Below are 14,066 nucleotides of genomic sequence, written 5' to 3'. Positions count from 1 at the left end.
TAGACTAGTTGCAAAAGATTAGTTGCAAAAGATTTTAAACACCTAGAAGGTCTAGAATTTTTTGATATTTTTTCTCCAGTAATTAGAATTACATCCATAAGACTTTGAATTGCTATTGCTGCAATTTTTGATTTGCATATCACCAAATGGATGTAAAAAGTGCTTTTTTAAATGGGGACCTAAATGAGGAAATTTATATGGAACAACCCGAAGGTTTTGTTGAAGCAGGCCAAAAAAGCAAAGTATGTAAACTTACTAAATCCCTATATGGCTTGAAACATGCATCAAAGCAATGGCATGGGAAATTTAATTTCTGCATGATTGAAAATGGTTTTAAAAGAAAAGAGTGTCATAAGTGCATCTATCATAAGTTTTGGAGTAATTCACATGTTATTGTTTGCCTCTATGTTGATGATTTATTGATCTTTGGTTCTAACATGAATGTTATTGGTGAATCTAAAAATATTCTTAGAAGCCATTTTGACATGAAAGATCTTGGTGATGCAAATTTAATTCTTGGAATAAAAATTACTAAAACATGTGATGGAATTTTCCTTGACCAGTCACATTATGTTGAGAAAATTTTGAAAAAATATAACTTTCTTGATTGCAAGCGTGTTGTAACTCCTTTTGATTCAAGTGTTCACTTGTTTCATGTTCAAATTGAAAATTATGTGATAAATCAAAAAGATATGCTAGCTTAATTGTAAGTTTGAGATATGTGACTGATTGCAATAGGCTTGATATTGCGTATGCAGTTGGAGTACTTAGCAAGTTTACAAGCAAGTCAGATAATGAACATTAGCATGTCATAACGAGATTTATGAAATATTAAGTTGGTACAAAAAATTATGGCTTGTTTTATAAAAAATATCGTGCTGTACTTGAAAGCTTTTCTGATGCAGATTGAAACACTTTACCTGGTGATTCTTGTTCTACCACGAGTTATATTTTTACTTTGGGAGGTGGTGCTATTTGTTGGAAATCAAAAAAAGAAAACTATTATTGCTAACTCTACCATGGAGGCTGAACTAATTGCTTTAGCTTCAGCTAGTGAAGAAGCGAATTGGTTGAGAGATTTATTATTTCAAATACCTTATCTTGAAAAATCAATTCCTCTTATTGTAATTCATTGTGATAGCACCGCTGCAATTGGTAGAGTTCAAAACCATCATTACAACGGTAAATCCACACCTATAAGGAGAAAACACAGTACTGTGAGATCATATTTGACAAGTGGCATCATTAACGTTGATTATGTCAAATCTTGTGATAATCTTGTAGATCCACTAACCAAGGCCTTGGTAAGAGAAAAGGTCTGGAGCACATCGAGGGGGATGAGATTGAAGCCCATAAATTCATGAGTCGTATATGAGGAAACCCAACCTGGGGACTAGAGATCCTATAATCAGGTTAAATGGGAAAAACGAAATTGAGAAAATGCACTATTTTATTTATCCCCTCCCTATGGTGTGAGTGCATTATTCTGTAATAGTTTGTGGAGGTTGAGTGTATAAACTCTTAATGAAATTCTGTAACTCATATGAGTGGGGTGTTAGGTTATAGAAGCATCCTTAACAGATTTCACCTATGTGAGTGTGGAAGTAGGCCGCGCTTCCTATGAGAATTGAACTCGTTCTCAAAAGCACTCATGAAAATCGGGATAGCACAAGGCCGTAATGTGCTGGATGTTAAAGATCATATCAACACCTTGATTATTATGTGTAAGCAGTAATTCTTTTTTTCCCCTTAAGCAGTCATAGTTCAAGTCTGAAACCACCACTGCTCTGGAGTAAAAATTATTATTTTACTAAGTAGAGGTTCGATGCAGAACATACCTTCATTATGCATAATAGTCTACCTTTAGCGGGTAAACTCTCTTATATTAATCTATATATAATATAAAGTTAGACATAGACAATCCTATGTGGCACCTCTCTATGACCTTCATTGACATTTATCTTTTTTGTCCTTTTTTTTTTTGGCATTTTTCTCATTTTTTTAATATTTTTTTGTTTAATTGCTGTTACTAATTAATGTATTATAAATACAAGCCCAATTAAATGTAAAACACAAATGTAGCCAATCAAATCTAAACCAAACGTCCAACCCACCTAGCAACCCAATTAAATCTAAACCAGCCCACGTAGCATCCCCTTAATGCTAAATTAAGTCTATTTGTAATAAAATCCAATTCAAGTACAATTAATACTCATTCATTTATATAATTACTCAATATACGTTCTTTTTCATTTCATTTATGTTATTAAGCCAACTGGATACCATAAATAGTACAGCAAATGTTATCCACTGCATAACATTCTTCCTTTTCATTTGAAACTCTTTCCACAACAACTTAATTTCTGTCTTTTTAATTTTATTTTATAATTTCTCCTATTTTTATATTTTTTAATTGTTCAAAAAATAAATGAGTCAATTACTACTTGTCCATTCATTCATATTAATGTAAAAACTTAATGGTCTTTATTTTCATTACTCCCATTTTTTTTTTTATTATCATAACCCCTAAATAATTAATAGTCATGTTCATGACATCATTTGGTATTCCATGTTATGTCCTATAAATAGAGACACATTGTAAGACTTTGTTGTTTGAGGGCTATCAGGATAGCTGGTTGTACAATAATTTGTTAAACTGAGAGTTCGTGTGAGTTTTGGTGGGATTGTTTCCTTTCTTCTGTCAGAAACTTTCCTTCTAATTAAGCAAGTATCTTCACCTAATATCGAGATTCTATAGCTGATGCATATTTAGTTTATTTTGCCGTTGTATGTGTAAAACTTTGTCATATTCCTTACTATTTCTGATACTGTGATTTTGGTTTATAGACCCCTTCTATTGACAATCATATTTTTTTTTGCAATGGTCTGTAATGACCAAACTTCTTTGTAGTATTAAGCCTCCCATGCTTTGTATAATGAAGTCCTTATGAGCTTGGTACGATAAATATATGGTTCTTCTTGTGTTGGCTTGACGGTACGGATTAAATAGGTAACATGTTATGAGTAGTTTTTTTTTTTTTTTGAGATTATTTAAGTTTTATGGTAAATATACTGTAATTATGATTGATAATAAAGCATGTATATAATGATCTGTGGTTTAATCCGTTTACAAACTTTAATTTTGCACTTGCACTATGTTTAGGCATATTTCTTTGTTCCCACATAATTTCCAGAGATTAGATAGCGGTAGAAATCATACAATGAGACATGATGGTTGATATAAATGAGAACGCTTGCACTGAATTTTTCTTTTTCTAGTTTACTTTATCTCCGTTTTCACAAGATTTTCTCTTTTTTATCTAATTGAAAAAATATTGACACGTGCTTATAAGTTATTAAATATTTTTACGTTTCTATTTTTTCATGACATGATTACTTGTAGGTTTTACTGGAGAACAAATTTGTCTAATACGAGTAAAAGTTTCGGAATTTCTTCATATTTATTTAATTAACTTGTGTATCATAAATTTTATTTTCTTAAATTTATCTCTAATTAAATATGACGAATAAGTTGGGATGAAGATTGCAAAGAACGGTAGATTGGAGGAGTTCTATAGTCATACAATGACTAATGGAAAAATAACTGGTTAAACATCATAAGTGCATAGGATCGAACTAAAACTACACAAGACATTTCAACATCATAAACGAAAAATCAGAAGCAAATAAATATCCCTACCATTATCAATTTATTTCGTTAAATAAGACGAATTGTCTTTATACCTATATCAAGTACCAATTTGATTCAAATTTTGGGGTATGACTTATTTCTATTACATTTGATATAGTGAAACCCATTTAATCAATGTAACAAGAATCTTTTGACAAAGCTAATAAGGTCAACAAATTGATCAAGCTGTCCTTGAAGATAAACTATTTATACTTGTGATTAATTAATTTAGAAAATTACTTTTTCTCTGCACGGACAGATTTTATCTCATCAATCTTGGCTACATTTGTAATTTTCTTTCCCATAAATTCAATTTGTTAGTTTTATAACCGCGCGAAACGCGGTCACATATACTAGTCTTAAAATGAGTGTGGGATTGAAAGACATTTTGACCATTTTAATATTATTATAATTATATTAAAGTGTGTCATTTGCTTCCTTGTCCACTATGTTGCATTTACCATTCACGTTAGGAGCATTATTTCCTTAATTACTTATTTGAGTAAATGGATGAATGTGAACATTTGAAATTATATTAAAGAGCCATATTTACTCTTTCAGTTAGTGACCATAATAGGCAGTAATGGTTTGTCCCTTTTGGTCTTTCATTTTCCCACGTTTGGATATGGCCATTATGCCTTTTGAAACTTATCTTCCCATTATCACATTTACTACTCCATATTCTCATGGTTTATTACTCCACTCTCCCACTTTTCATCCAATTCATTACAAGGATGATTTTCTTCGCTATATATAGTTAGTCATTCTTACTTTGTGGGGTAGAGGAAAAACATATTGGAGAGTTTTTGGAAAAAGTGAGGAAATTAAAAGAGAGTTTATTTGGTTGAAGAAAGGTTTTTTTTTTCTTCTGTGGAGCTTTGGACTCAACATTTTATCCAGAGTTTGTTGAGTTATACAACGTGGTCGGGCTGTTGTATCCTGCGGGGACAAGTCAGAAAGATTACTGCTGGACCGGTAGATTTGCAGCAGTGGGCTTGAATCTCCTTAAAGAGTGCGAGCTATCCGCGCATTAGCCTGAAGATATCTTATTTCTTTATTTTATTTTTTAATTTTAATTGTAATTGTAATTTCAGTTGTATTTTCACCAACATCTTCTAAACTAATAGACAACCAAAAACAAAATGTCAGACAAAAAGAATTCACTGCCGTTGTTCCAAAATAAAATAAAAAAGAGCTCGAGAAAACGAAAAAAATAAAATTCTCAGTGAGTTGGATGAAGAGACGATTCAAGATTTGAAGTTTATAAATTTCGAATTTTAATTCTTTTTGAGTTATTAAATTTTAAATTAATAATTTATACATATTACATAAATTTTCTTTAAGTAAATATAAATTTTAGATTATAACTACTGAATTCTACGTAACTCGTACTTTCTACTCTACTTCTGTCTCTGGCTGGATGAGAGATGTATTAGAATTTAGATAAGTTATGTAGAACCACCCTAGAAAGTTAGAACTAACTAAAGTGTCATGTGATGATATTGGTGAAATTTCACTCTTAACTAAAGATTCATTCGACCAGATGAATTTTTAAAAAACTCCATGATAAGGAGCCCTTTTTTTATTTAGTAAACTTATGCGGCGTTAATCCGAAGATAAATTCTAAATACCGAAAATAAAAATTACTCCAATCTATTCTCCTATAATTAAAAAAAAAAAAAAAAAAAAAAGTAGAACTGGATTTCATCTCTTCCCGTCGTTGATCATTAATCTACTTTAAAATAGTTTACTTTTTGGATACCGAATGGATAAGGTTAGAAAAAAATAGTCTACTTTTCATTTGATATTTAATTTATCGCTACCTTCATTTCACTAAAAAAAAAAATAAGTCTCTTTACCTTTTCAAGATTCAATCATACATGCATGGTATCGAACGTGGATCATATGGAGCACTCGACAAATAGCATTACATGCCTTATTTATAGATACCAATTTGGAATGAAAATTATTATCATTCATTATTCCATAATATATAGTTTTGTAGTATATATATATATATATATATATATATATATATATATATATATATATATATATATATATATATATAACGTATTATTATATTGTATTATAAGGTTGAGCCAATGTTTGAATGATAAGTTACGATATTTATTGTCATTTGATAATATTTTTCTTGTTTGATTTGATTGTCTTGTACACTGATAAGGAATAACTAGTAGTATTGATGAGGAAAGACTATTAAAATGTGATAGGTTAAACCTCTTCAAAATCAAAACAAAAAGAGGATTACTGACAATTGATGAGGAAGAGTATCTACATATATAGTGGCGGAGCCAAATAAAAAGAAAGGGGATTTAATTACATTGTGTAATAGAGTAAAACAATTTTTTTTTGTGTATATATATATATATATAAATTATTGATAAAAAAAACTTTTAATTTAGTGGTGAAAGTGAAACAAACATACTTTTATATTTTTTCATTATATTTTATTAGAATTTCATACATTTTCACAAATAAACTGTCCAAGACTAATTATTTTAGATGTCTCTTCACAATAATTGTGATGGAGAAAATACCAATTCAAATATAATGGATTTAAAATAACGTTACGACATGGATCAGGATTAAAAAAAAAATCCATTTTCATCCATTAAATAATATTTAAATTTAATCACTTGAAAAGTCTATACAACGAGAAGGAGTGGCTCAAAATATTATTAAGATGAAATAGGGTAAAATAAATTCATTCTATTTCTCTTGCTGCCCTTATTTGTGATTTTTTTTTTTTTGGTCCATATCTTTAAATGCATTAAGAAATCTACTAAGTATTTATAAGTATTTGTGAATGTAATTATTGACTATTATATATTGGTCATCGTAGAAACTCATAAACTTCAATACATGAATCCAACTCTATTATACAACATAATTAAGTCAAAATGAACAAGAAAAATGCTATTAATGAAAACAATACAATCTATCTAAAACATTATTCCGATAACATTAATACAATACTATATGATATAAAACGACACTCTACATACGGTCACCACGATTCACAATTGTTGTAGTTCTAATCTTGACCTTTGTGCGATTGATGAAATGAGAAATCCTATCATTGAGACTATCTCTTCTTTTTACAGGCTTTTTAATTGTGCCAGCACCACCACCATCATCAACATCAACACCAACACTTGATGATGTTGTTCTCATTTTGTTCTTCACTCGATCAATATAAGCAGAGAAGTAGTTGTCATTATTATTGCTATCGCTAGACTTGATACCTGTTGGGAAAAAGTTGAGGAGAGCAAGTCAACATTCAAATGTTTATCACTAAATAAATTGATGCATATTCTAAAATCATCAAAGAAAATTTGGTTCTTTCACTTCTTGTTGGCGGAGTGCTATACTAGAAGAAATAGGAAAATCGATGGGAATTTCAGGACCTTATTCCTTAAATCCTAAAACAGAGACACCGATACAACAAAAAACTCAAAAGACCTCGAGTGTAATATATGTTATCGGAGAGATCCACATCACCTATTTAGCTTACTATACATGCAACTTCATTAATTTTATACTCTTTTATTTTAATTCCAAGTGCATGAACAAAGTAACAAGATCATACACTAATACATATGCATCTACCGAACCAATTAAAAAGGGCAATCTGGAACACTAAGTTTCCCCTATGCACAAGATTTGAAGAAGGATCGGATCACATTGGGATTAGCATACATGCAACCTTAATTACCTTGCATTTTACAAGAGGTTGTTTCATAAGCAGAGCTGGAGCCAAAATTTAGAGTTTATGGATTTCAAAACGGACCCATAGTCATCAAGGTTCGCAAGTAAATATTTATACATATTTGATGAATTTCTTAATACAAATACAAAGGCCTAAGCAAAAGTAATTACTGGAGTCAGGATTTGTCCAAACCCGTAATTATCTCCCTTCGCCCCTTTTCACGATTTGAATCTGTGACTTCCTAGTCACGTGGTCAAATATGGATTTAGGATTTGAACTTTATGAGTTTGAATAGCGGATTCTAGACAACTTATAAGTTACTGAGTTGAAATTAATTATTTGCGATTATTTAGTAAATTTTTTTAGTTAGCGCATATACAACTCCAAACTAAAGCTATTGAATTCGGATGAACCTACGACTAGCATTCTGTATCGGCCACCTACCCATGGCATGATGACAACAACTCTTACCTTTACGCAAAGGCACCCTCGAACCCCTTCACTTGATATATCCTACACTAATACACTTAATATTCTAGGTCATGAACTAAACAAATATTGAAATACATGAATAAAGATAAACTACCCAAAAATCACCTTTAATTTCCTGCTTTTGCTGAACTTTTCCTGGAGTGTGATTGTAATCTACAAGTACCATGTTTGGTCCAGAACCAGAAGCCATGGTTGATTTTGATTTCCCTTTTATTTCAGCAGCACTAATAGCAGAACTTGGGCTCTTCTGTTTTCGATTATCCCACTTGAAAATCTTCTTAAATTGGGAGTCTTTGGTGTTACTCTGGTAATTCTTTGCCATTTGATTCTTGAAATTTCAAGAAAAATAATGAAAATGGTAGTATTTGTGAGTTGAGATTTTTGTTGAGAAGAGAAGGCTTGGATTAGAGCATATTAATAAGAGGAGATTATTAAGGAAATAAATAACACCTCCTTGTACATTAATTAATCATGGGAGACACATGTTTGTGTCAAAAGATTAGTCTTAGTCCCTGAATATTCCTCATAGCACAAAATATATGCCATTAAGAAATTGTTAGTCCGTCCATTTAAAATGAAAGTGTTTGAAGGTAAAGAGTTTAAGAAACGACAAAAGAACGACTTTTGAAAAATTGTGTTCTTAGATATGTTTGTGACAGTAAAAATCATGTTCACGAGTTACGATTTCGACTAGTGGTGGAATCAGAATTGTCAGAAAATATTAAGAACTAGACACACGAAAAGACAAGGGATTTAACGTCTCTCTCTCTCTCTATATATATATATAGACACACACACACACACATACATACATACATAAATAAATAAATAAAAAGTTGAGCTTATATACAATGTAATTTTTTGACGAAAGAGGTTCAGATGAACCTATTGCACCTTCCTAGCTCCACCCTTGGTTCGGCATGACCTAGTAGCTTTGGTCCAAAATATATATTTGTTTTAAAAATTCAATTAACATGTACAAATTAAAAGTTTAGAACCTAGTGACTTTAAAACAGCTATAATCCAAAACTCATAAATTTTAAATTGTGAATCCGCCTTCCATCAAGTCATTAGGATAAGATGAGAAACTCGTAATATGAACATGATTCTGGCTAGTGGCCTGTGAGGAATCATATTCGTGACTTTCCCATGTTAATTTCCCTTTTAAGGAAAAGACAAATGCATCTACTGTTACGAAAGCATATACACAAATCACAACAACAATATATCCAGTGTAATACCACAAGTGAGGTTTGGGATGAGTGAAGTGTACACGACCTTATCCCTATCTTGTGTGTTGCCGATAGAAAAACATTTTTAAAAACAGGTTTAACTAATACAAAAATAAAAGCTACGGTTAAAATACCCTAGAAAAGAAAAGTACTGACAGGAAGAATAATAATAAAAAAAAGTATGAAAGCATATGTGTAAAAGCAAATGACTTGGACTGGCAAAGTGGAAACTGCATACAACTGTGCTCTTATGATAACTAAACATTATCATCATCTATAAAAGCAGTGGAATCAGGTTCTGAGAGGGGGGTGTCAAGCTGGACCAAAGTTGTGTTGATAATATCTCACTGTTGGTGTTGGATCTTGATTGGAAAGACTATAATGCTCTATGATTAGGCGACGCGTACGACAAATTTTGATGCATTTTATGTTGATCTATGTCACATGACGGAGTTTTTTATTTTATTTCCCACCCGGTATCTTTTTGGTTTCCCATTCGATATTCAGTATTCGTATTGGAGCTCGACTATGTCCGGATTCGCACCGTATATGGCCCGTTTTGGGGTGAAGCGCTCCCTATCAAGGATTTTTCTGTACTAATGGGTCCAGTGGCGGAACCAAAACTTTGGCTAAGAGTGTGCAAATTTTCTTCTCACATTTGTTAAAGGTGTGCTAAATTACATATATACTCATAATAGCTAACATTTAACCTATGTAAACTGCGTACTTTTCCGGCTAAGGGTATGCACTGGATCACCCTTCGCCTAAGGTGGCTTCGTCCATGCAAGGGTCGAACTCAAGACCTCTGGTTAAGGAGGAGCAACCCCATCTGCTACACCACATCCTTTGGTGGAACAACTGCGTTAATATAAGAGTTTAGATTTATTTCTATATATTATTTGAGTTATTTTGTATCAGAATAACAGCATTTTAAATAATTTGTTGTTGAAATAACTTATAAATATTAAGCAATTAGAGAAAAGTATTTGTCTTCGTTGCTAAATTACAATGTTTCAATGGCCTGATATTGTGGGATATGTCAAGTGAAATTCAAGAAGAGTTTTTTTTTTTTTTTTTTTTTTTAACCAAGAAGAGTTGGATAGAAGTTAATTTTTTTTTTTTTTACTACTATCTAAAAGGTGCAATCCAGATGTTTTTTTAACTTCAGAATATTTGGCGATTTCAGTACCGTATGTTTGAAGTGGTTCTAAAATGGCGAAAACTTAAAAAGTGGTCCGAAGTGGTATTTGTGAACTTAGCGACCACGGGGTCATTCGCACAAATGCCTTATTCGGGGGTGGTCTTTAATTTTTGTCCCTTATATTGTTAGTCTTTAATTTTTGCTTTTCGGCACTTTAAGTGGCCGAAAATATTCCTGAGATTTTTGGTTCGAACTGCAGTAAAAAAATCGCAAGGCAAAATTGCGTAGCAAATTAGGCCTATTTGGGAAAAGTTAGGCATTAAGACCTAACTTGTAGAATGCCAGCAGAGTTAAAAAAAAAAAATCATAAGACAAGTTATGCCTTATGCCTGAAGACATAAGTTCATCCTTGTTCGACATAACTTTTGCAGAACTATAGAAGTTATGCCTTATAAGGCCTAACCTGAAACTACAACATAACTAAGTTAGACCTTACATAAGGCCTAACTTTCATGAAATCTTACCTTATGAAATTATTTTTTGTTACTGAGCCAGGTTCGAACCCAGAACCTCAGCATATTTTTCCCTAGTTTTTTAGCTAAAGGGCAAAATTTAAAGACCAACAATTTGAGGGGAAAAACTGAAACACCAACGCGTTTGAAGGACAATCCGTGCAAAAAAAGGGCCAACATGGACCTCACAGAATAGCCCACCTTAAACTAAATACAGTTCAAAAAATTGTGCGGATTGTCCTTCATATGTACTGGTCTTTAATTTTGCCCCTCAAATTGCTGGTCTTTAATATTTGTCCCTATTTCTCATTTAATAAAAAAAAATGTGGGAAAAAAGATCCTTATTCGTTGGTCTATAAAACCAGAGATTATGAGTTCGAACCGAACAGAGTAAAAAAAAAAAAATTGTAAGACAAGGTTTTCATAGAAACTATATCTTTAAGGCATAATTATGTAAGATAACTTAAATCTACAGAACTGTGCCGGACAAGGCATAGTTTCTATGTAACTACGTAGACTATGCTTTGTCTGGCTAGTTTGTCAAATTAAGTTATGCTACAAAATTATGCCTGAAAAAAGCATACTACAAAACTATGCCTTAAGGCATAATTTTGCATGAATAGACATATTTTCTATGAAGACCTTGCCTTACGATTTTTTTTTTTTTTTACTGTGCTAGAGTTCAAATCCAAAATTTCAAAGATATTTTTGGCCATTTTTTTTATTACTTAAGGTGTCGAGGGTCAAAAATTAAAAACCAGCGATTTGAGGGACCAAAATTAAAGACCACCCCGAAATAGGACATTTGTGCGAAGGCTCCATTTAACGAAACCCGGCCCAAAATCTCAAATTCCGTCTTTTTCGTCCACCCCTAAAACACTAAACCCCTGTAAAAAATTGCAAAACATTTTCCAATTTCTGTTCTTCATTTTTCTCAGTTCTGTGTCTTTCTTCAATGACATCAATTGTTTTTAGAAACTCAAATTCAAAGCGATCGCTTGCAGGTGCACCACAGTTATACCATGGACCTCATAGAAAATCCAGAGTTAATTTCCTAGATGGTCACTCAAGTTTAGAGAATTTCCTGTAAAAATCATTTTTGTTTCATTTAGGATAATAAAGTCACTCAAGTATCACTACTTTCTTCTAAAAGTACTTAAACACCTCAAAGTCTCATTCTCTCCTAGTTGGCATGCCATGTCATTAGAGCCCCATATTTTTTAAATAATAGACTTGTTTAACTCATCAAACTCATTTAATCAAATTCATATTTTATATCCAATCTAACATGAACCGGTTTAAAAACGGCAGAGGAACAAACTAGCATGCAATCTAAATGAATTAGAATTAAAAGATGAATTCTTTAAATCTACAAATAAGTTTTAGAAATGAAAATGAAAATTAAAAAAATTGAATTTGAGTTATTTTGGAGCTTTAGTTTATATATTGCTAGAGATTAACATGACAAGTCGGAATATCTATATCATGACATGTAATAAATTAAGAATATATTATATTTCATATAAGACTAATAATATAATATTTCAAAATAAAAAATAAGAAGAATATTTTAAAACAAGTATTATAGTAATGAAAATTCTGAGAAATAAAAAGATCTCGAAAGTATGGAAGGGAGATGCCAAAAATTATACACTACATACATAAAAATAAATAACTAAAAATAAAGAGGAAAAATTTGCATTGGCTTTATTTTTAAAAATATACGATTTTATTAGAATTTTTAAAAGTTAAACCGATACGAATATAATCTTTGTGTTATCTGTGTAATTCTATTTTAGTCTGGAAAGAATTTGTTGTTTAATGTGGAAAAAATATGCTATTTAAAAAAACTTGGATTTGAATAGAAAAATTAAATTACTTGCATTTTAATTTAAATTGAAAGATAATATATTTGAATTGGGATTTAAAGAAAACTTAGATTTGAAAAAGTGGCTTAATAGAAAGTATGGTTTGATTCTTTTGCCGCTTTTTAACGAGGTCATATTTAATTGAGTATAAAATATGAATTTGATTGAATGAGTTTGATGAGTTAAATATGTCTATTATTAAAATAAAATAAAATAGGGCTTTAGTGACATGGCATGCCAACTAGGAGAGAATGAGACTTTTGAGGTGTTTAGGTATTTTTTATGGAAAGTAGTGATACATGAGTGACCTTATTGTCCTAAATGGAACAAAAATGACTTTTGTAAGAAATTTCCTAAACTTAAATGACCATCCAAGGAATTAACTCGAAAGTCCCACTTTTTATTTTTTAAAATATAAGGAAAAATTAAGCGACTTGACAAATATTCAAACTGTATTTACATACATATCTATAATTTAAAAAAATTATGAAATGTAGCTACATTTTGTATTCTATAGTTAATAAACAATACACGCATAAACAATCATGAAATAAGAATTTCATCCCTTGTTTGATTACTAATATCGAGATAAGTTATATTAGGATTAGAAATGGTACCATGATAAGTTATTCTTGTCAGATAGTGGAATAATAGTATCAAGATCATTTGTTATACCCGAATAAAATAAACAAGATGACAAAAATACCGTGAGGTCTTTCAAACCTTTTTTCTACTAAATTAGGTGGAACATCTTCCTGCAAACGAACAATTCCTTCTTAGAAATTATGCAATAGATGTCACTATTTTTTAATACAACAAACAAAATAGTCAATAAGATATAATACCAGGATGGCTAATCCCATCATAACTAATCTCATTATAACTACCCTCAGCATGACTAGCCCAAACATAACTTGTTTTCAAACCAAACAACCCTGATAGCGATCTCAAAATCGGATATTCTTAAAAAGGGAAAGCGTAAAAAATGATCCTCTATGTTGGAAAAGGGGCTAAAAATATCATCCATTACAAATTTGGATAAAAAATATCCCTTCTATCACTAAAGTTTTCAAATATACCTCCATCTTAACGAAAATCCCTAAATCCCCCAAAATAACTCGATTCTATTTTTAAATCCGCTCCATTAAATCCGACTCAACTACATAAAAAAAATCATATGCGATCAACTTGTTCCCAAGTCCTACATCTACAGCCACTAAGCGCAGGAGCGGGTAAATCATATGGGTTTTTTCTTTAGTTAGGTCGGGTTTAAAAATGAAATCTCATTATTTTGGGGATTTCCGTTAACACAGAGATATATCTAAAAACTTGAATGACGGACGGAATATTTTTCACCTAAATTTATAATGAAAGATATTTTTAGCCATTTTCTCAAA

At 31.2% G+C, this 14,066-nt stretch overlaps 1 protein-coding gene across 1 annotated transcript; it reads right to left on the bottom strand.

Annotated features, from left to right (window-relative positions):
- Positions 1-6,605: 6,605 nt before the first annotated feature.
- Positions 6,606-8,561, bottom strand: LOC132605604 (uncharacterized). Its single transcript, XM_060318749.1, has 2 exons — positions 8,022-8,561; positions 6,606-6,960 (listed from the first exon to the last, which is right to left on the bottom strand). The coding sequence occupies exons 1-2, from the start codon at positions 8,236-8,238 to the stop codon at positions 6,713-6,715; spliced, it is 465 nt and encodes a 154-aa protein (XP_060174732.1). The 5' UTR covers positions 8,239-8,561; the 3' UTR covers positions 6,606-6,712.
- Between the last annotated feature and the right edge of the window lie 5,505 nt (positions 8,562-14,066).

The sequence above is a fragment of the Lycium barbarum genome, chromosome 8 (assembly GCF_019175385.1).
Source record: "Lycium barbarum isolate Lr01 chromosome 8, ASM1917538v2, whole genome shotgun sequence".
Lineage (NCBI taxonomy): Eukaryota > Viridiplantae > Streptophyta > Magnoliopsida > Solanales > Solanaceae > Lycium > Lycium barbarum.
This window is presented reverse-complemented; position numbering and strand designations above follow the sequence as displayed.